Here is a 24,317-nt window from a genome sequence, read left to right on the forward strand (position 1 = left end):
TTCTGTACAGGGGTGGAATCTACCAGATCTGTCATGTTCCTCTAAAGAAACGTCCCTGAAGTTAGGTGCCTTGGTTTTTTATCAATTTCTTTTTTCATTAGACCCCAAAATAACTTCAACCTGGACTCCTTCCAGTCAGAACTGTGCTACTCTACACTTGGACCATCTGATGTCTGTGAAACAGTTCAACTTATGAAGCCTTTACAGCAGGTGTCCTCTCAGCCTCACAACACCTCTAAGTCCCCCACAGGGATGGTCAGATCGGATGCAACAATTCAGGAAACAGAAGTCACAATTCTTGAAGTACAGTGAAGGAAAATGGAGAATGTCAATGAAAAGAACCAGCAAATACAAAAAGTATTTGAACACATCACCTATAAAGCTAAAATATCTAATTAAACTCACAATATCTCAGAAGCAACATGCAATTTCTCACGGTTTCTTGGGATTTCCTCTTGGCATGCCACATATATATAGTAGATGAGGGTAATCTTGGGATCATCCTAACATTCAGGAATGGAAAAACAGGGATACTGCCAGAATAAACTGGAGGGTCTCAGAGCCACCACACCATCATCTTCCCTCACTGGCTGGACATTCCATAATCAGGCAACATGTACACTAGCTTATTTTTGTGTGATCAGTGTGTGATTTGCTACTAGTGGTGGTGGAGTTACCACATCTCAACCTCCACTGTAAACTACAAGCCATATGCACTGCAGGATCATAATATTGAGTTTTAGATTAAGCCAGGTCCTAAATGTATTGACAGTGATAATCACAAACATTTTGATAGTGACCTAACAAAATAGTTTGAAAGTACATTAAAGAATTTGAAATTAATTTTGGTAGTGCAGGACTCTTTCAAAGCATATTAATTGTTTAACTTATGGGGCTTGTAACATTCATTCTGCATATAAACTCATACATTGTTGTACATAGTATTTTAAAGAGCTAAGAACACTTCTTTGAGACTATGTTTCTGGCTATACATTGCTCCTATCCACTAGAGATTCTTGTTTTTAAATTGGGCCTGAGCAGAATGATGTAGCACTTGGGAATGAATATACAGCCAAGCAAACCAGCACCAGAAGCCAACATAGCAAAGATCTCCACGGCCACCATATTCCTGCCTCTGGTGCTGAGGTAGGCTGGGATGAAGAACACCCAGACAGCGCAGAACACTAGCATGCTGAATGTGATGAGTTTGGCCTCGTTGAATCTATCAGGCAGGTTCCTGGCTAGGAAGGCCACAGTGAAGCTTATAAAGGCCAACAGGCCCATGTAACCAATCATACTGTAGAAGGCAGCGGTAGAACCCTGGGCACACAGCAGGATCACCTTGCCAGTTTCAGACTGTGTGTCTGTGTCTGGATGAGGTGGAGAGGTGAGCAGCCAAGTGGCACAAATTACTACTTCACCCATTGCGCACAAGATGACCACAGAGGCAGATACCCGAGGTCCCAGCCACCTGCCTAACCTGCTCCCTGGCTTTGTGGCATTGAAGGCAATGACAACAGTGATGGTTTTTGCCAATACACAAGAGACCGCAACAGTGAAAATAATCCCAAATGCACCTTGTTGGGTCAAACAGGTCAATGGCGTAGGGCGTCCAATGAATAAGAGGGAGCAGAGAAAGGCTAACATTAGAGATACAAGGAGGGTGTAGCTGAGATCTCGGTTATTAGCTTTGACTATTGGTGTGTCCCGGTATCTTCGAAAGATTCCCAACACTCCAGCTGTGATTATGGAACAACAAGTAGATATGGAGACTAAACTGGCACCAAGGCTATCATTATAGGAAAGATAAACCACTTCCTTTTCGATGCAGCCGTCCTTCCTCTTATTGGGCCGCTGGTCATCTGAGCATTTCAGGCAGTTTTCCATGTCTAAAAGAAAAAACATTTGTCTCATTTATGATTGAAATGGTAATAGAATCATAACATTGTCAATGCCTGCTCTATAACAATAGTTTCTTATTAAAGGACAAAGTGATATATAAAGGTAAATAATTGTAATATCTCCAGGAACTCCCAGGCGTGGAAAATTCTTTGAGTGTGCACATGATATTCACATAAGCTAAAGATACTTTTGCCAATGTTAATGGAATCAATAAAAAAATAAGGTGTGACTGAGGGTGCGTGGAAAAAATAACATGCATTAAGCAGAAGCTGCACATCCTTGGGCACAAGTGCCATTTGAGTTTGCATAAAACGTTTACAGAAACATTTACTTTTTAGGATCAGGCTCACAACAGGTTTTTCCTCACTTAATTGTTCAAAAATACTGTTAGTGATTAATAAGTCTACATCCTAATGATAAGATCTACATTCGTTGTGTGCACCTACACATTTGACAATATGGTTTTATATTTGCCATTCATAAACTGATATACAAGGCAGCCAGAGCACAGACTCTGGGAGTGTGGCCCTTCAAAATGATGTGAGTGCAAATAGCTTTCAGGATCTTTATAAGCATGGAAAATATTATTGCTAAAGACTGGATTAACAGCCAATTCAGAGCAGGAATGGGAAGAGACCTGTAGCTGGCTTATGCAGCTGTCCGGTACAAGGGCACAATGTGCAAAAAGTCCAGACCACCCATATTTGGTTTTGCAGGGCTTTCTCCAATAATCCCAAGTGCTCTACTTGTGGTAGTGTAGTCGAGCAGGTTAGGCTTAGCAGAGGGGAGTGTTAAGCATTTGTTGTACTCACAGAGTCTAGAAATTATACACGCACTCAAGAAAGAAATCCGAGACCAATTTATACAAATAACACACTTTCTTATATTATTTTAGACACGAAGAGCATCAAAAGCAGGTAAGTACCTTTTGGTATTATTGTTTGCAACGAAACACAGAAAAATACATCAATGACAGTTTTGAGACATACACCTCATATGCGGTAATAGTTTCATATGGAAGCAAAAACAGTTACTGCATAACGGTACTAATACGTCAAGTTTGGGTAGGCCCTTTGTAACTTAGGGTGCTAAGAGGCCAGGGTCCAAAGAACCACCATCAGTGTGGGTTTTACTTCCCTTGCATGTCCAGGTGCAGAGGTGCTGTTCAGGTAATGTTCAGGTAATGTTCAGGTTGGTAGCCTCAAATGCTACTCCTGATGTGATACTCCCTCGGTGGGCCCAATGGCCAGCAAAATAGTGTCCCGGACAGAAGCGGTTGGTGCCTGCAGATGCAGGGTGAGGGCTCCTGCTCCCCAAGGGAGATGCTAGCTGGCTGGTGAAGAGGTGGCCGGTTCTCCAAGGATTTGGGAAGATGCACAGCTTTTAGACAAGTTGGGTCGGTCCAAGTGTCGAGGTTCCAGCAGCAAGGCATGGTTTGGCGCCAAGTCCAGTGCAGATCTTCAGTTTTCATGGTGACCACACTTCTTTGTCCTTCTTTTGTTTCCAGATTGATTAATTTGATTCGCTGGTGTCAGGGGGACCCTAAATACCAAATATGAGGGCATTTAGGGGAGTGAATGGTAGTAGCAATTAGGCTACTTGCTCCATGGAATGACTACACCCCCTATGGGTCCTGGGCATAAACCTGATCCAGGCTTCCCAGTTTCACCAAAAAAAAGATGATGAAACCCTTCCTTGACTGTCCACTTCAGGTGGTCAACCTTAAGTGTCAATCAATCAATCATTGCTTGTAAAGTGCAGCTACTCACCAAGTAAGGTCTCAAGGTGCTTGGGGAGGGAGTGTAGCGTATACCGGTGAGGTGGTTTAAAAAAGCCATGTCTTCAGTTGAAGCCTCTGGCACAGAAATGCTATATTTCTAGCCACCATGCTTGAAGAGGTGATAACACCTTCTGCCGAGCAGGCATTGTTTCTGGCCTCTAAAAGTGTGGGCAGTCCCATGCTGGAGATCAGAAACCTGCCTATGGTGGCAGGCTGGATTATACCAGTCACCCAGCACACTACAGGACTGGTTTGTTTTCAGGGGTACCTCTAAGGTTTCCTCTGGATGCATCTCAGAATAAACCTGATACTGGCATCAGTATGGATTTATTAAGCCGAGATGTTTCACAACAAGCACCAGAATCTTCAGTGAACCCATCATGTAGCTGGGTATCTCATAATGACAAGTGCCCAGTACATGGTCTCAACATGGCTTCCTGAACACTTGCAATGCGTATCAATGAAACAAGGCATTGCAGGAGTGTATCTGCTCATGCAATTATGCCCTCACATGTGCTATGATTCACACTGCCTTGGGACTCTAAGGCTTGCTATAGGGGTGACTCACAGATAGAACATGAAGTGTTTACTAGGGACGTACAGGGGAGCTAATGTCCTTGCCAATTAGTTACAATTGAGATTTGCCTTGTTTTTAGGGAACGAGCACTGGCACTGGGGCCTGGTAATCAGGGACCCAGTACACTACCAATCAACAACATCAGTATCAGTGAGGAAAAAGTGGGGATTACCATGTCAAAATGTTCCTACAGGAACCTTCCCATTTTCAAGTGAATGAGGAAAAACATAAATTCCTTGGGGGTAAAAAATAAATGAAATGTAAAATGTTCAATGTTAAAAGTGCAAAGTAACATGCACATTCTTACCTTATTTATTCATACAGCTTTTCCACTTTGTGTCTGTTGAAGATGGGTAAATTTCACACTGAAATGGACTCCTGAAAATCTAAGAGTATCACAATGAAGTAGAGTTTTTAAAGCCCTTCTTTGTGGACAAGACCCTTTTAGTTCCAGTAACTTACACAATATGCCAGTTTTGGCAAATCTATAGTCCTCAGCTCCGCTCATTTCCCTTACAGTTCATCATCAATAAAAAAGCTAGTGTCTAATGACAGATAAGGACACCTGTATCCCGGATCTTTCTGTATAGAGGTATGTGGATTTAGAGGCCCAGTATATTGAATTAACTTATATATGCACTGCTGTGGTGCCTCCTGTCATTTAAAAAGCCAGCCCAAATAAAAATGTGTCCAAATTCAACTTTGGAATTTAAACTACTTCCAAAGTTACATATGTCAACCCTAAGGTCTACCTAAGTGCCCCAAGTGTAGGGTGCATTGTGATTATAAGCAGGGACATTATAAGAGATGTTTTATTTGCCCTTTTGAGGGAAAAATTGCCAATTTCATTTTTTACCATTGTAGCACTGCTAGCTCCATAGTCTAACATGGGAACGCATTATTAAACTTTATCAAAGTCTATCTTTTCTTTTGAATAGAATAAACTAGGGAAGTGATTCAAAGTGTCAGAATAATAGTTAAAAGAACTACAAAACTTACCAAGGTTGGTTTCATTAAACTATTACATGGAAATAGTTTGAGAACACTTTCCTAAAATTACCTAAAATCAGCCCTGTAGCAGCCTCATCTGATTGGTCAGTCCTGGATAGGCTGCGCTGTTTTGTTGAGGTGTGAATTTGCCTTGGCTGAGACAACATCTGGTAGGAAGAGACTTACTGCCTGCAGATGCAAGGACAGGAAGGGTAGCCAAACTGGTCTTCAAAGGGAGAACGACAGTTAGGACAGAAACCAAATCCTTCCTTGATGTCTTGCACCCCCAGGCAGGTGGGAGCCCCTGTAATTCAATTAGGAGAGGGTCTGGAAGGGGAGTAAAGCGAAAGTTAGACATTCGTGTGGGTAAGCCTAGCCCAACCTGAACCTCCAGGAGAGATTTTCTCCATTTTGAATTTGTGTGAAACAGTGCTTTCTGGAACAAAAAAAGTGCCACACTTCTAAGGAAGTGGTCATCGCACAGTGTGACAACTCAATCAGTGGTGCCCCTGCCTGCCAGCCCAGAAACCTGGAAAAATATGTGAGAGCTTCCCGCAACTCAGATCCTTTCCTGGAAATACCAAGAGAAGAAGGACTGCCCTGCTGAACCCCTAGTCTGCACCTCAAGGAGTCTGCGTTCATGAGGACTGCACCTGCTACACAATTTAAGATTCATAAAAGAGGACTTTGCCTGGCTTCAAAAGGATTAAGGAGTGGACTCCCTGAGACCAATAGGTATAAAAGAACTTCAATATATCACCAGCTTCAACTCTATCAAGACAAGTCCAGCTGACCAGCTTCACCTGGACTTTAAAAGATTTGACCAGGTGCATATTAGGAATTATAGTCCAAAACTCCAAGATGAAAATCAGAGCTTCTGAACCCTTGAATGTTGTTATAGATCGTCAAAAACCCAAATGAAACATCTGTAGAAGGACTGTCCTGCTGGACCCTTGGACAGCACAAAAATGGATTGCTCTCAAAATTACTAAACCTGCTGCACTCACAAGGCTTCACAACAAAATGACTTTGCCTGTCTTAAGGAATAAGGAGTGATCTCCCTGATCACAAATGGGTAGAAACATTTCAGAAGGGCTACCTGCAACATCAACAACAAGGACAACTTCAGCTAACAAGCTTCACCTGGATTTTACTTGGATTGACCAGGTCCATTGTGGTAATTGCAGTCCCAGATCCCAAAAGGCAAACCAGAGCTTCTGAACCCTTGACTGACTGGTGCTCTGGACCACTTTCCTACATTAAGGAATACTTCTGGAAGTAAGTGTAAAAGTGTTACATCATGCGTGGCCTGAACTCTGAACTTTGTCCCTGTACGGTGCAACCTTTTTTAACCTTTTGAGTTCTATTTGCTTCTGAGCGCTAGTTTTATTTTTAATCTTTAGAAATTCATATCTCCAGTTCCCTACATTGGAATTTCGTAGTTTTGGTGTCATTTCAATCATACAAATATTCCCTATTGTTAAACATTGGTGTTTTATTGTGAGTTTTGTCTTACCTTTTTACCATATGAGTGTTTTTAAATGCTTTACATGTCAGTATTCTAAGTTAAGCCTGTCTGCTCACAGCCAAGCAACGAAGGAATGAGCATGGATTAATTTATTGAGAACTTATCTGGACCTTACTCACAGGAACACTTATATTGCATGAGGGTTCCAAAGATATTTAAAAGAAGGGACCACACCCATAACCATAACCTGCATAAAATGTGCACTTCTTCAGTATGTGAAGGCTGCTGCGGTCAATCGTTCACTTTTCGCCTCAAGGCTTGCTGCACCATCTAGTCTTCTCCGGGTGATTCATACACACACACACACACTCACAAACACACACAAACACACACACACCCCTGATGCTTCAACTTGCTTTGACATGCAGTTGCCAGAAGGAAATTTCATGCCATGCAAGTATGTATGATTGAGCCTTTTTAGATCCTGAAGGACTCCTTAGCACAATGGTGAAAGTGTTAGAACGTGGTGTCGTGAAAGCATGTTTAGAATGTTGAGCTTGCTGTTTCACACTGAAGAATAAAGACATGTAATACACAGCTCTGTGTATGGGTATTAATAAGCAGGTACCCAGGCTGGGGAGGACGCTACAACTGACCACAAGACAAGGGATACCTAACATGAAGATCAACAGTGCTCTCCTGGAGAGTTTGCTGTGGCCAAAGCAGGCTGCTCGTGCATGCCACATGTGGCTTCATCGAAGTACCAAACTGATGGTTGAGAAGTCTAGGCATCAGTGGCCAAGAAACTACAAGCAAGGTAACACAGAAAGGTACTGTGCTACAGCACAATATAAAGCTACAAGCTCATGGAGTAATAACACTGAAGGCAGTCACAAACTGATACAGAAAAGAGTGCTAGCTGACAGAACAATTGATAATGAAGCCAATTGTAGTTATATTTACCTAAGCCTCGAAAAGAAGAGCTTTACGAACTCAGGGGCGAGCAAGGCGGCCCAAGAAAAAGCACAGGGGTTGTGCTTATGGAGCTGCTGCACACTTGAAGCAGCACATTTCCAAAGCTGCTAGATGGCAATTTAGCACAACTACAGAAGTCTCCAGAAAGTGAAGAGATCCAATGAAGACCGAGAAAGAGGCTACAGTTCCACAGACTGTCAAAGGCAATCCAGAGGCCAGCACATCATGGGGCCTCAGAGATTGTATGCATGAACCAATTCACCAAGACCAACAAGTGCAGCCCTTCAGATCGCTAGTTGCAGAGTCAGCCAATCCTGTGAACAGTTACAATGCTGTCGCCTTACTGAAACTATCACACCTTTCGATACCACCAAAAAGAAAAATATTGGCAATAGGTGGACTGCTTGGATAGAGACATTTGATGATTTAATTGATGCACTAGAAGAAACAGATAACAAAAAGATTATCAAGTACCTCATAGATCTTGATGGTGATGGTATAAAAGGAATCACAAAGAAAATGCCCAAAGCTGAAACAGGTATGTACTGTCAAATCAAAGAAGCCTTGAATCTCAGATTCAATCCAGTGCAGAATGTAGATTGCAAGAGGTCAGTCAAGAACAGCAAAGGGTTGGTGAAACCATAGATACATTTGTTGAGAAACTAGATACACTTATAAAACACTGCAGTTTCAATGAATTTAATGATGAAGAAGCAATATGTTTCAGAGTTATTGATGGATACCTGTCACATTCATTGAGACAGCAAATGCTGAGGGAAACTCTTAGCCTGAAGTGAGTTCTCAAGGCTGCCAGAGCTGGAGAGCATGGTGATCAACAAGATGCTGTCATGGAGGCCTGAGGTACACAAAGTGATTCAGTCAAGAACATGAAAAGTAAGCAAAAACTCAAAGCTGAAGGACACAAGGTGATGTCTCCATGGAAAAAGAAATTGTTTCAGATGTAGATTGCTGTTTCCACACAAAAGTAAATTTCCCACCATCGGACAGATATGCAAAAGTTGTGGTTAATAGAACCATTTTGTGACAGTTTGCAAGGCGAAGGAAAAAGTAAGTGTGTCACATTGACAAGACAAAATGGCCGACCAAACATTCTAGAATCGACATTCAGCGTGCACCCACAAAGCCAAGCGACCACACCAGTTGAGACAAATCAACACCAAACTAAGTTGATCTGTATCTAAATCATCGTCAAATGTTTGTCACTATCAAGTGGAAGTGAAGAACATGATTGTGCAATGTCAATGTTTACCTCTTAGAAACATGCACATGTTGGTCTAGCTGCATGTGAAGAGAAATACCAATAAAAGAAGAGTCGACATGAGAAAGCACCCAAGTCATTCAAACATTGTCCAAAGATTAGACTGAAAATAAATAGTTGTGCATTACCTATTATCGTTAACATTGGTGAATCACCAAATATTATGCGTGAGGAGAAATATAATGAACTATCGCTATTACCATACGACACCACTGAAAACAAAAGTGTACACATGGGCTGCATCAATGCCTCTAAAATGTAAAGATTCTTTCATAGCGACTGTGAAACACAAAAAACACTAACATGCTCATTCACATACTTGATGGTACAGTATCAAATGCCTGTCTACTCAGTTTTGGCATGGCTACTGGCATGTGTCTGATATTGGTGAATTACATTATGAGTGCTCATCACAAAATGGTAAGTCAGTTCCCTTCATTATTTCATGAGTTAGGAAACCTTAAGACTGTGAACAAATGCATATCAATGAAGATGTTGGACCTGTTGCTCAGAGACACAGAAGAATTGCATTTAATTTACAAGATGCTGTTAAATAGAACCCAAACGATTATAGAAGCATGATACTATTGAGTGTTCTACTTGCCCGACGTCATACGTTTCTCCCATAGTGGAGGTGCTTAAAAAGGACAGTGAGGGAGCTGTACGCATCTCCGTGGATATACGTCAAAGGAACAAGGCAATTGAAAAAGAACTACATCCTGGTCCATAGATTGCTGATATGATAACCCAATTGAAAGGTGCAAATATCTTCTCTCGCCTTGACTTAAAGTATATAATCATTTGAAACTCAAAGAAAATTGTAGGTACATTACAACCTTTTCTGAACACATTGCTCTGTTTCAATACAATAGACTAAGGGCCAGATGTACGACCCCGAGTTTTGCGACTAATATGTGAGTCGCAAATTGCGAGCCCCAAAACTATATTGTTAGAAATGGGGTCTTTGGTTGGTAGTTAGGTTACCCCCTGTCCAAGCAAGGACCCTCACTCTAGTCAGGGTAAGTCACACACAATGCAAATTATCCTGTGCCCACCCTCTGGTAACTTGGCACTGAGCATTCAGGCTTAACTTAGAAGGCAATGTGTAAAGTATTTGTGGAATAAGTCATACACAGTATAACAAGCAAAAAAACACCACAGTGTTTAGAAAAATATATAATATTTATCTGATAAGATGCAGGTCAAAACAATCAAGATGGAATAAGTATACGTTGAAATATCACTGTAAAAATGATATAAAGTGTCTTTGGTCTCTTAAAAAGCAACAAGTGTCTCTTACAAGCACAAAGTACCTGGTTTGCATTCAAATTCTCCGCAAGGGACCGCAGAGGAGGGGATGCGTGGAAAACGGGGAGGGGTGCTTCGATTTCTCGGGCCGTACACAGATGATGCATCGTTTATTTTTCATGCAGGGAAGACTTTGCGTTGATTTCCAGCATGCAGAGTTGGATCCTTTTCAGGTTGCAGGGTTTTCGGACCACCCGGGGACGTTGCATTCAAATCCAGCACTTGCAGGACGAAGTCACAGGGGCTGCGTCGATCCCGTGGGCAATGTGTGGAAATTTTTGCAGCACGGCAGGCATTGCGTCGATTCCTCTCAGGAAGTCAGGCTGCATCGTTCTGGCTCGGCTTTGTGTCGATCCAGAGGGCCGTACATCTAATTTTCGGTCGCAACACTGCCGCTGCGTCAATCTTCTCCTGGCAAAGTCGGGCTGCATTGTTCCGGTTCAGCGTGCAGTGAATTTTTCAGCGTGGTGCAGGCTGTGCGTCGCTTCTTGCAGGCTGTGCGTCAATTTTTGCCACAAAAGGAGTTCTTTTGCAGGAATGAAGTCTTTTTGGTCCTGAGACTTCAGGGAACAAGAGTCAAGCTCTATCCAACCCCTTGGAGAGCACTTCTCAGCAGAGGCAGGGCAGCAGTCATTTGCAGAAAAGCAGTCAGGTGAGTCCTTTTGGCAGCCAGGCAGTTCCTCTTGGCAGGTTGCAGGTTCTGGTTCAGGGTTTCTTCTTCAGTGGTATCTTGTCCAGAAGTGTCTGAGTTGGTAGAGACCCTGCTTAAATACCCAAATGTGCCTTTGAAGTGGGGGCGACTTCAAAGAATGGCTTAGAAGTGCACAAGGTCCCCTTTCAGTTCCATCCTGTCTGCCAGGGTCCCAGTTGTGGGTATGGCAGTCCTTTGTGAAGGGCAGGCTACTGTCCTTTGACATATAAGTGTCAGGCCCTCCACCCTCCCAGCCCAGGAAGATCCATTCAATATGCAGATGCGTGCAAGTGTGACTGAGCATCCTGTGTTTGAGGTTTTTCTGAGTGGAATGCACAAGGGAGCTGTCAACTAACCATCCAGACGTGGATTGTAAGGCACAATCAATCAATCAATCAATCAGGAATTTGTAAAGTACACTACTTGCCCATGAGGGTCTCAAGGTGCTGAGGAGGGGAGGGAGAAGGGGGGGGAGGTGCTGCTACTGCTTTAACAGCCAGGTCTTGTAAAGTTTCCTGAAGACAAGCAGGTCTTTGGTCTGGCTCAGGTGGGTGGGAAGAATGTTTCACGTTTTGGCAGTGAGATGAGAGAATGATCTACCGCCGGTTGTAGTTCGGCAGACTCGTGGGACAATTGCGAGGGCAAGGTCGGTGGAATGGAGATGACGGGTCAGGGTGTAGAAGGAGAGCCGTCTGTTTAGGTATTCTGGTCCGGTGCCGTTTGTTTAGAAATTCTGGTCCGGTGTTGTGCAGTGCTTTAAGATCATGGGTGAGGAGTTTGAAGGTGATTATCTTGTTGACTGGGAGCCAGCGCAGGTTTCTCAGGTGGTCTGTGATGTGGCAGTGGCAGGCGATGTCCAGGATGAGGCATGAGGAGGCGTTCTGGATGCATTGCAGCCTCTTCTGGAATTTGTCAGTGGTTCCTGCGTACAGGGCATTGCCGTAGTCCAGTTTGCTGCTTACGAGGGCTTGGGTGTCTGTTCTTCTGGTTTCGGTGGGTATCCATTTGTTGATCTTTCAGAGCATGCAGAGGGTGTTGAAGCAGGAGGAGGAGATGACATTCACTTGCTATGTCATGGATAATGAGGAGTCCAAGATGAACCTAGGTTGTGTGCATGGTCGGTGAGAGTCGGAGCGGCTCCCAGAGTGGGAGGCCACCAGGAGTCATCCCATGCGGAGGGGGTGGAGCCGAAGATGAGGACTTCCGTCTTGTTGGAAGTGAGTTTTAGGAAGCTGCTCTTCATCCATTCGGCGATGGCCTTCATTCCTTCGTGGAGGTTGGTCTTGGCGGAGTCCTTGGTGAGGGAGAGGATCAGCTGGGTGTCGTCGGTGTATAAGATGATGTTGAGGTTGTGGGATCGGGCAATGTTAGCGAGCGGGGCCATGTAAACGTTGAAGAGGGTCGGGCTGAGGGCCGAATCCTGGGGTACGCCGCAGATGTTTTCGGTGGACTCAGAGCAGAATGGGGAGGCAGACTCTCTGGGTTCTGCTGGTGAGAAAGGAGGTGACCCAGTCCAGGGCTCTGTTGCGGATTCCTGCATTGCTGAGGTGTGAGCATAGGGTGTGGTGGCAGACGGTGTCGAACACGGCCGAGAGGTCCAGGAAGATGAGGTCCGCGGTTTTGCCGTTGTCCAGTATGGTTCTGATGTCGTCGGTGGTGGCGCTGAGGGCGGTTTCGGTACTGTGGTTGCTGAGGAATCCGGATTGGTAAGGGTCCAGGGTACAGTTCTCCTCGAGGAAGCAGGTTAGTTGTCTGTTGACAGCCTTCTCAATGACTTTTGCCAGGAAGGGGAGCAGGGAGATAGGCCGGAAGTTCTTGAGGTCCTTTGGGTCCGCCTTGGGTTTTTTGAGGAGGGTGTTGATCTTGACGTGTTTCCAGCTCTCCGGGAATGTGGCAGACTCGAAGGGGCTGTTGATGATCTTCTGTAGTTGGGGTGTGATGACAGAGCTTGCTTTTTTGAGGATGTGGTGAGGGCAGGGGTCAGATGGAGAACCAGAGTGGATGGTGTTCATGATTTCGATGGTGTCGTTGTTGTTGGCGGGGGTCCAGGAGAGCAGGAGGTTGGTTGGGGGTGAATCTGTGGTGTTGGTGGTTGCCAGGGGAGTCTGAGTGTTGAAGCTGTTGTTGATGTCTGCAATCTTGTGGTGGAAGTAGGAGGCTAGGGAGTCGCAGAGGTCTTGGGATGGCGGGATGTTGTTGACATTGGAGCTGGGGCTGAGAGTTCCTTCACGACGTTGAAGAGCTTCTTGTGGCTATGTGCGCTGTTGTTGATTCGGTCTTTGAAGACGGGTCTTTTGGTGGCTCGGATGAGTTGGTGGTGTCTGCGGATGGCGTTTTTGAAGGCTGTGTGGTTGTCCAGAGTCTGATCTTGGCACCACTTTCTTTCCAGTCTTCAACAGGATTGCTTAGATTTGTGGAGGTCGGCGGTAAACCAGAAGGCCTTTCTGTTTGTGCATCTGTTGGAAGGATTCTTGATTGGGGCGAGAGTATTGGCACAGGTGTCGACCCATTGCCTGAAGTTGCAGGCAGCTGCATCAGTGTCGGTGGTGTTGATGGGTGGGTTCTGGGAGTGGGTCACGATAAGTTGGTCCTTCGGTGACCTTGTTCCAACTGTGGTGGGGGATCCGTTGTGGGTGGTGGTGTGTGTGGGTTTCTTGAAGGAGAAATGGATGCAGCGGTGATCTGTCCAGTTGAGTTCGGTGGTGTGGCTGAAGGAGACGTGATTGCTGGTGGAGAAAATAGGGTTGAGTGTGTGTCCTGAGGAGTGGGTCAGTGTTGTGACGAACTGTTTAAGGCCGAGGTTGGAGAGGTTGTCGAGCAGGGTGGCAGTGTTGTTGTTGGTGTTCTCAAGGTTGAGGTTTAAGTCCCAGAGGAGTATGTAGTCAGTGGATGCGAGAGCCTGCATGCTGATGATGTCGGTGATGGAGTTGCTGAATTGCTGTTGGGGGGCTTTCAGACGAGGGTCCCTCCGAGGTTGGTGTTTGGGTCAGAGGATTTAAGTGCAGAGAAATGCTCACTTTCTAAAAGTGGCATTTCTTAAACAGTAATATTAAATCCAACTTCACCAGTCAGCAGGATTTTGTATTAACATTCTGGTCATACTAAATATGACCTGGTTACTCCTTTCAGATCAGAAGCTACCACTCAAACAGTCTATGGTGGTAGCCCTACTGTTAGCCTATGAAAGGAGCAGGCCTCACAGCAGGCCTGGAGTTTTAACTACCAGGACCTATAAACTACTCAGGTACATGTCCTGCCTTTTACCTGCATAGCATCCTGCCCTATGGATTACCTTTGGCCTACCTTAGGGGTGACATATGTAGAAAAAGGGGAGTTTAGGGCTTGTCAAGTACTTTTAAATGCCAAGCAGAAGTGCCAGTGAAACTGCACACAAAGGCCTTGCAATGGCAGGCCTGGTTAGAGGGCTACTTAGGTGGGTGGCACAATCAATGCTGCAGGCCCACAAGTAGCATATAATCTATAGGCCCTGGGCACATGTAGTGCACTTTACTGGGGACTTACAAGTAGATTAAATAAGCTAATTGGGTATAAACCAATGTCACCATGTTTTAAGGGAGAGAGCATATTCGCTTTAGCACTGGTTAGAGTCCTAAAACCAGCAAAAACTGTGTCCAGAAAGTAGAGGGAGGCAGGCAAAATGTTAGGGGTGACCACCCTAAGGCTGTCCGTTCTAACACATATGTTCAACAGTGTACTTCACACTGTTTGCGATTCCCAATGGAGTCGCAAATGACCTACCTCATTCATATTCATGAGGTAGTTCGCAATTTGCGACCCTATTGGGAATGGCTGCACTCACAGGGATGGTGGCCTGCTGGAGACAGCAGACCACCATGACTGTGACTGCTTTTAAATAAAGCAGTTTTTTTTTTGTTTTGTTTTTTAAATGCAGTCCATTTTCCTTAAAGGAAAACAGGATCCATTTCAAAAACAAAAATGAAAAGTTTTCTTTTTTCAGAGCAGGTAGTGGTCCGTGGGACCATTGTCTGCTCTGAAAAACTATTTTTGTTACCATTCACAAAGGGGAAGGGGTCCCACTGGGACCCCTTCGTGAATAGATTAGCACCAATTTGAAATTGGTGCTAACTGCAAATGTTTTGTGACCGCATTCACGGTCACAAAACAATCCTACATCGCACTGCTGCTCGCATTTAAAAAGTGAACGCCCCTTCCTAATTGCGACTCGCAAAGCATTTTTACGATTCAGTAAATAGATTACCAAATCGCATAAAAGGGTCTGTACATCGCAAAAAAATGTTTTCTCGTTGCATTCTGTGAATCGGGCCGTTTGCAACCTGTGGCCCTTAGGCCGCGATTTAAGAAAAGTGGTGTTGCACCCAGTGCAACTTCACTTTTCTTGTGCCCTGTAGCGCCCTCCCTAACGCCACCATGTGTGCGCCATATCTAACATGCCCAATACCACAGTGGTAGTTAGGGGAACTAGCGTCAAACATTTTAATGCTAGTTCCGAACTTTGCAGGATTAGCATAACAAATGTTGATGATAATCCTACAAAGCCCATTGAGGCCAAATGAAAACAGTGGCATGCCTCCTTTTAGATTTCTTTGCGCCATTTGTTTGGCCCCCCTAATGGAGGACTGCCCCCTTTGCATACATTATGAGTGGTGCAGGTATAATGTAGCGCAAAGGGTTATAAAGTGGTGCAATACTTGCATTGCACCACTTTGTCAATTTGGCGCAGAGATTTTGGCCTCGTTGCGCCAAATTTATATTAAATAAATGATGCTAATGTGGTGCAAGGAGGCGCTACATGGTCTTAAATCAGCCCCTACGTTTTGGTGTGTCATCAGCTGTAGAGATTTTTCAAGATGACATTGGACTGTTGGAAATGCTTTTAACTATAGAGGTGGTAGTTGGTTGAAAAACAGCCTATCTGAAAATATATTTCTCCTATGATTGTTTTTATCGGAATTAACTAAAAAATTGCTTAATTAAATACTATTAAGTCCTATTGAAAAAGTTTTTTTTTTTTTCGATAGTGTTTATTACAATTCTATGTATTTATCAGTATTAATTGGTCTTAAAAGGGGCTTTGCGTGCTGTATATTGATTAATACCCATGGTCCCTTCATATTTTTTTGGGTTCCCATGTTGATTGACTATAACTATAGAGGTGACATATTGGTTTTTGGACCTACACAGAATGAACATGACAAAGCTTTATGGCAAGCGTGTTATATACTTGTTGATACCACTTTAACACTAAATGCTAGGAAATATGAATTCAGTAAGGGATAGCTAAAGTTCTTTGGCCACATGTTTTCTGATGGGGCATCACACCTGTTCCAGGTAAGTTAGAAGTCCCTCACAAGATGTTTACATGTTCCATTCATTTCTTGGAATGCCAGTTACTGTACACAATATATAGAAAACTTTGCAACAGTGAGTGCTCCATTGAGGGAGTTGCCGAAAAAGAATTTCCTATTTCACTGGTCACATGAATGCAAACAGAGTTTTAAAAGAATTAACCAAGCTATTTAAACTTTATTGAAATGGCATATTTTGATTCAAAGTTACATACTGAAGTTGTTGTTCCCGCTAGCCTTGTTAGGTTAGGTGTTATCCTGGCACTACACAGTGGACAGCAAAATGCTCAAAAACATAAAGTGGCCTATGCAAGTAAGAGTTTGTCCCAGAGTGAAAAAGCTTATTCACAACCAGAAAACGAAAGTTTAGCAGTTGTGTGGTCTTGTGAACATTTCCATGTATTCCTATATAGAAAACCTTGCACACTTGTGACAGATCATCAAGCATTGCTAACTATCTTTGGAAATCCAAAATCCAAGATGCTGCCACAAATTAAATGTTGGGGTGTATGATTCCTAGCATACAACTACACAATTGTGCATCAGCCAGGTAAAGATCACAACCTTACTGACTACTTCAAAGAGCACCTATACAATGTCATGGTACTCTATCTAGAACTGTGGAAACCTACATACATTTCATTGTGAAATTGATCACACCAGTTGCCATTTCATTGGAACACATTGTCACTGCCATGAGTCAACTTAGTGAAATGTTGAAATTGAAAAACATTAATATACATCAGTGTAGGAAAGTACCATCTTGCCTGGCATGTTACCCCCATTTTTTCACTGTATATATGTTGTTTTAGTTGTATGTGTCACTGGGACCCTGGTAACCCAGGGCCCCAGTGCTCATAAGTGTGCCTGAATGTGTTACCTGTGTAGTGACTAACTGTCTCACTGAGGCTCTGCTAATCAGAACCTCAGTGGTTATGCTCTCTCATTTCTTTCCAAATTGTCACTGACAGGCTAGTGACCATTTTTTCCAATTTACATTGGCTTACTGGAACACCCTTATAATTCCCTAGTATATGGTACTGAGGTACCCAGGGTACTGGGGTTCCAGGAGATCCCTATGGGCTGCAGCATTTCTTTTGCCACCCATAGGGAGCTCTGACAATTCTTACACAGGCCTGCCACTGCAGCCTGAGTGAAATAACGTCCACGTTATTTCACAGCCATTTTACACTGCACTTAAGTAACTTATAAGTCACCTATATGTCTAACCTTTACCTGGTAAAGGTTAGGTGCAAAGTTACTTAGTGTGAGGGCACCCTGGCACTAGCCAAGGTGCCCCCACATTGTTCAGAGCCAATTCACTGAACTTTGTGAGTGCGGGGACACCATTACACGCGTGCACTACATATAGGTCACTACCTATATGTAGCTTCACCATGGTAACTCCGAATATGGCCATGTAACATGTCTATGATCATGGAATTGCCCCCTCTATGCCATCCCGGCATTGTTGGTACAATTCCATGATCCCAGTGGTCTGTAGCACAGACCCTGGTACTGCCAGACTGCCCTTCCTGGGGTTTCACTGCAGCTGCTGCTGCTGCCAACCCCTCAGACAGGCAGCTGCCCTCCTGGGGTCCAGCCAGGCCTGGCCCAGGATGGCAGAACAAAGAACTTCCTCTGAGAGAGGGTGTGACACCCTCTCCCTTTGGAAAATGGTGTGAAGGCAGGGGAGGAGTAGCCTCCCCCAGCCTCTGGAAATGCTTTGTTGGGCACAGATGTGCCCAATTCTGCATAAGCCAGTCTACACCGGTTCAGGGACCCCATAGCCCCTGCTCTGGCGCGAAACTGGACAAAGGAAAGGGGAGTGACCACTCCCCTGACCTGCACCTCCCCTGGGAGGTGTCCAGAGCTCCTCCAGTGTGCTCCAGACCTCTGCCATCTTGGAAACAGAGGTGCTGCTGGCACACTGGACTGCTCTGAGTGGCCAGTGCCACCAGGTGACGTCAGAGACTCCTGCTGATAGGCTCCTTCAGGTGTTAGTAGCCTTTCCTCTCTCCTAGGTAGCCAAACCCTATTTTCTGGCTATTTAGGGTCTCTGTCTCTGGGGAAATTTTAGATAACGAATGCATGAGCTCAGCCGAGTTCCTCTGCATCTCTCTCTTCACCTTCTGATAAGGAATCGACCGCTGACCGCGCTGGAAGCCTGCAAACCTGCAACATAGTAGCAAAGACGACTACTGCAACTCTGTAACGCTGATCCTGCCGCCTTCTCGACTGTTTTCCTGCTTGTGCATGCTGTGGGGGTAGCCTGCCTCCTCTCTGCACCAGAAGCTCCGAAGAAATCTCCCGTGGGTCGACGGAATCTGCCCCCTGCAACCGCAGGCACCAAAAAGCTGCATTACCGGTCCCTTGGGTCTCCTCTCAGCACGACGAGCGAGGTCCCTCGAATCCAGCGACACTGTCCAAGTGACCCCCACAGTCCAGTGACTCTTCAGCCCAAGTTTGGTGGAGGTAAGTCCTTGCCTCACCTCGCTGGGCTGCATTGCTGGGAACCGCGACTTTGCAGCTACTCCGGCCCCTGTGCACTTCCGGCGGAAATCCTTTGTGCACAGCCAAGCCTGGGTCCACGGCACTCTAACCTGCATTGCACGACTTTCTAAGTTGGTCTCCGGCGACGTGGGACTCCTTTGTGCAACTTCGGCGAGCACCATTTCACGCATCCTCGTAGTGCCTGTTTCTGGCACTTCTCCGGGTGCTATCTGCTTCAGTGAGGGCTCTTTGTCTTGCTCGACGTCCCCTCTCTCTGCAGGTCCAATTTGCGACCTCCTGGTTTCTCCTGGGCTCCAGCAGCGTCCAAAAACGCCAAACGCACGATTTGCGTGTAGCAAGGCTTGTTGGCGTCCTTTCGGCGGGAAAACACTTCTGCACGACTCTCCAAGGCGAGCGGGATCCGTCCACCAAAGGGGAAGTCTCTAGCCCTTTTTGTTCCTGCAGAAACCTCAGCTTCTTCTGTCCAGTCGAAGCTTCTTTGCACCCGCAGCTGGCATTTCCTGGGCATCTACCCATCTCCGACTTGCTTGTCACTTTTGGACTTGGTCCCCTTGTTCCACAGGTACCCTAGATTGGAAATCCACAGTTGTTGCATTGCTGGTTTGTGTCTTTCCTGCATTATTCCTCTAACACGACTCTTTTGTCCTTAGGGGAACTTTAGTGCACTTTGCACTCACTTTTCAGGGTCTTGGGGAAGGTTATTTTTCTAACTCTCACTATTTCCTAATAGTCCCAGCGACCCTCTACAAGGTCACATAGGTTTGGGGTCCATTCGTGGTTCGCATTCCACTTCTGGAGTATATGGTTTGTGTTGCCCCTATCCCTATGTTTCCCCATTGCATCCTATTGTAACTATACATTGTTTGCACTGTTTTCTAAGACTATACTGCATATTTTTGCTATTGTGTATATATATCTTGTGTATATTTCCTATCCTCTCACTGAGGGTACACTCTAAGATACTTTGGCATATTGTCATAAAAATAAAGTACCTTTATTTTTAGTATAACTGTGTATTGTGTTTTCTTATGATATTGTGCATATGACACTAAGTGGTACTGTAGTAGCTTCACACGTCTCCTAGTTCAGCCTAAGCTGCTCTGCTAAGCTACCATTATCTATCAGCCTAAGCTGCTAGACACCCTATACACTAATAAGGGATAACTGGGCCTGGTGCAAGGTGCAAGTACCCCTTGGTACTCACTACAAGCCAGTCCAGCCTCCTACATTGGTTGTGCAGTGGTGGGATAAGTGCTTGAGACTACTTACCACTCTTGTCATTGTACTTTTCATAAGAGAAAAATATACAAAACAAGTTCAGTGTATATACACATAGCCAAAAAAGTTTTGCATTTCCTCTTTTCACTCTTTTCTAAGTGCTGAAAAGTACTTCTAAAACTTTCAAAAAGTTCTTAAAAGTTTAAAAAGTTTTTTCTGTCTTTCCAAAAAGTTCTGAAAAGTTTTTTCTCTTTTTCTATCACTTTAACTCTCTCTAAAAAATGTCTGGCACAGGAAAAAATGTTGAACTGTCCAAACTTGCATATGATCACCTTAGCTGGAAAGGAGCAAGGAGTTTCTGCATAGAGAGAGGTTTGAGTGTAGGGAAGAATCCTTCCTTAGAACTATTAATTAATATGCTTAGAGTACAGGATAAGGCCATAAGTGCCCAATCTGTAGAAAAAGTAGCTAATGGTTCTCAATCTGATCCAGGGACTCCCCCAGGAAAAGGTTCAGGAAAGAAACTTCTCAGCCTGCCCATTACTAGACAGTCTAGCATAGTTGGTACAGAGGTTGAATCACACCATACTGATGGTGTGCTCTCACATTTTACTGGTAGCCAAGCTGTTAGGGTGCCCTCTGTAAGGGACAGGTCTCCTTCTGTTCATTCCCATCATACCTCTGTATCTAGAAATGTCCCTCCCACCAACCCTGATGACAGATTGTTAGAAAGGGAGCTCAATAGATTGAGAGTGGAACAAACCAGACTGAAGCTCAAGAAGCAACAGCTGGATTTGTATAGACAGTCTTTAGAAGTAGAGAAGGAAAGACAGAAGTTGGGTTTAGATACCCATGGTGGCAGCAGCAGTATTCCCCATAGTCATCCTGCAAAAGAGCATGATTCCAGGAATCTGCACAAGATAGTTCCCCCTTATAAGGAGGGGGATGACATTAACAAGTGGTTTGCTGCACTTGAGAGGGCCTGTGCTGTACAGGATGTCCCTCAAAAGCAGTGGGCTGCTATCCTATGGCTATCATTTAGTGGAAAAGGTAGGGATAGGCTCCTTACTGTAAAAAAAAATGATGCCAATAATTTTCAAGTTCTTAAGAATGCACTCCTGGATGGTTATGGCTTAACCACTGAACAGTACAGGATAAAGTTCAGAGAGACCAAAAAGGAGTCTTCACAAGACTGGGTTGATTTCATTGACCAGGCAGTGAAGGCCTTGGAGGGGTGGTTACATGGCAGTAAAGTTACTGATTATGACAGCCTGTATAACTTGATCCTGAGAGAGCATATTCTTAATAATTGTGTGTCTGATTTGTTGCACCAGTACTTGGTGGACTCTGATCTGACCTCTCCCCAAGAATTGGGAAAGAAGGCAGACAAATGAGTCAGAACAAGAGTGAACAGAAAAGTTCATACAGGGGGTGACAAAGATGGCAACAAAAAGAAGGATGGTAAGTCTTCTGACAAGGGTGGGGACAAATCTAAAAATGAGTCTTCATCAGGCCCACAAAAACACTCTGGTGGGGGTGGTGGGTCCAAATCCTCCTTTAATCAGAACAAGGAAAATAAACCATGGTGCTATTTATGTAAAATAAAAGGCCATTGGACAACAGATCCCAGTTGTCCAAAGAAAGGCACCACAGCTCCTACCACTACAACCCCTACTGCTACACCTAGTGTCCCTACTAATAGCAGTGGTGGTGGGAGCAAACCTACTAATAGCCAATCCAAGGGAGTAGCTGGGCTCACTTTTGGTAATTTAGTTGGGGTTGGTCTGATTAGGGAGACCACAGAGGCTACTTTAGTCTCTGAAGGGGCTATTGATTTAGCCACTTTGGTTGCTTGCCTCCATAACTTGGAGAAGTACAAGCAACTAACCCTAATAAATGGTGTTGAGGTCCAGGCCTACAGGGACACAGGTGCCAGTGTCACAATGGTGATTGAGAAACTGGTGCACCCTGAACAACACATACTTGGACACCAGTACCAAGTAACCGATGCTCACAACCTAACACAAAGCCACCCCATGGCTGTTGTAAATCTCAACTGGGGGGGGGGGTAACTGGTCCAAAGAAAGTTGTGGTAGCTTCAGACTTACCTGTAGACTGTCTATTAGGGAATGATTTGGAGACATCAGCTTGGTCAGATGTGGAGTTGGAGGCCCATGCAGCAATGCTGGGCATCCCAGGGCATATTTTTGCTTTGACAAGGGCTCAGGCCAAAAAGCAAAAAGGACAGGGAAGCTTGGATCCTGGAACAATGGACCAAGTGCTCCCTAAAGCTAGGGCTAGTAGAAGCAAACCACTTCCTACTATCCCTCCCTCCCTCTACAGTGGATTCTAATTCTGAGGAAGAAGAATTCCCTCCCTGTGCAGAACCTACACCAGAGGAGCTGGAAGCAGACACTGCTGAGCTTTTGGGTGAAGGGGGGCCTGCCAGGGAGGAGCTGAGTGTGGCACAGCAAACCTGTCCCACATTAGAGGGTCTCAGACAGCAAGCTGTCAAACAGGCTAATGGGGATGTCAGTGACTCTCACAGAGTTTACTGGGAGGACAACCTCTTGTACACTGAGCATAGGGATCCTAAACCTGGAGCTGCCAGGAGATTAGTGATTCCTCAGGAGTACAGAAAGTTCCTCCTAACACTGGCACATGACATTCCCTTAGCTGGGCACCTGGGTCAAATGAAAACTTGGGACAGATTGCTACCATTGTTTCATTGGCCTAGGATGTCTGAGGACACAAAGGAATTTTGTAAGTCCTGTGAAACCTGTCAAGCCAGTGGCAAGACAGGTGGCACTCCAAAAGCACCCCTTATCCCACTGCCTGTGGTTGGGGTTCCCTTTGAAAGGGTAGGGGTTGACATAGTTGGCCCCCTTGACCCTCCTACTGCTTCAGGCAATAGGTTTATCTTAGTGGTAGTGGACCATGCCACAAGATATCCTGAAGCTATTCCTTTAAGGACCACTACAGCTCCTGCAGTGGCAAAGGCCCTCCTGGGAATATTTTCCAGGGTGGGCTTCCCAAAGGAAGTAGTATCAGACAGAGGAAGCAATTTCATGTCTGCATACTTAAAGGCCATGTGGAAGGAGTGTGGTGTAACTTACAAGTTCACAACACCCTATCATCCACAAACAAATGGACTGGTGGAGAGATTTAATAAAACTCTCAAAGGCATGATTATGGGACTCCCTGAAAAACTCCGCAGGAGATGGGATATCCTTCTACCATGCCTCCTTTTTGCCTACAGGGAGGTACCCCGGAAAGGAGTGGGCTTCAGCCCCTTTGAACTTCTTTTTGGACACCCTGTTAGGGGTCCACTCACACTTGTAAAGGAGGGTTGGGAACAACCTTTAAAAGCTCCTAAGCAGGATATTGTGGATTATGTACTTGGCCTCAGATCAAGGATGGCTGAGTACATGAAAAAGGCCAGTAAAAACCTTCAGGCCAGCCAAGAGCTCCAGAAGCAATGGCATGATCAGAAGGCTGTTTTGGTTCAGTACCAACCAGGGCAGAAAGTGTGGGTCTTGGAGCCTGTGGCCCCAAGAGCACTCCAAGATAAATGGAGTGGACCCCACACAATTGTTGAAAAGAAGGGTGAAGTCACCTACTTGGTTGACTTAGGCACTGCCAGGAGTCCCCTTAGGGTGCTCCATGTCAACCGCCTGAAACCCTACTATGACAGGGCTGATCTCACCCTGCTCATGGCAACTGATGAGGGACAGGAAGAAGACAGTGATCCTCTACCTGATCTCTTCTCTTCCACAGAACAAGATGCTCTTGTGGAAGGTGTAGTTTTGGCTGATTGTCTTACTGCTGAGCAGAAAGATAATTGCATTAATCTCCTAGGACAATTTTCAGAACTCTTCTCTATTGTGCCAGGCACCACTTCTTGGTGTGAGCACACTATAGATACTGGAGACAGTTTACCTGTCAAAAGTAAGATCTATAGGCAGCCTGACCATGTCAGGGACTGCATAAAGCAAGAAGTTCAGAAAATGTTGGAACTAGGAGTGGTTGAGCACTCTGACAGTCCATGGGCTTCTCCTGTGGTACTGGTACCAAAACCCAATTCTAAAGATGGAAAGAAAGAAATGAGGTTTTGTGTAGACTATAGAGGTCTCAACTTGGTAACCAAAACTGATGCTCACCCTATACCCAGGGCAGATGAGCTTATAGATACACTGGCATCTGCCAAGTATCTAAGCACTTTTGATTTGACTGCAGGGTATTGGCAGATCAAATTGTCAGAAGATGC

General features: G+C 44.9%; 1 protein-coding gene across 1 annotated transcript in view; it reads right to left on the bottom strand.

The window, feature by feature from the left end:
- Positions 1-889: 889 nt before the first annotated feature.
- Positions 890-24,317, bottom strand: part of LOC138257126 (vomeronasal type-2 receptor 26-like) — a 92,786-nt gene continuing 69,358 nt past the window's right edge. The window contains exon 4 of the mRNA XM_069205887.1: positions 890-1,889. Within this exon, the coding sequence (XP_069061988.1) occupies positions 1,000-1,889 (890 nt within the window). The 3' untranslated portion in view covers positions 890-999. The remainder of the gene's footprint in view (positions 1,890-24,317) is intronic.

Source organism: Pleurodeles waltl, chromosome 1_2, assembly GCF_031143425.1.
Source record: "Pleurodeles waltl isolate 20211129_DDA chromosome 1_2, aPleWal1.hap1.20221129, whole genome shotgun sequence".
NCBI lineage: Eukaryota > Metazoa > Chordata > Amphibia > Caudata > Salamandridae > Pleurodeles > Pleurodeles waltl.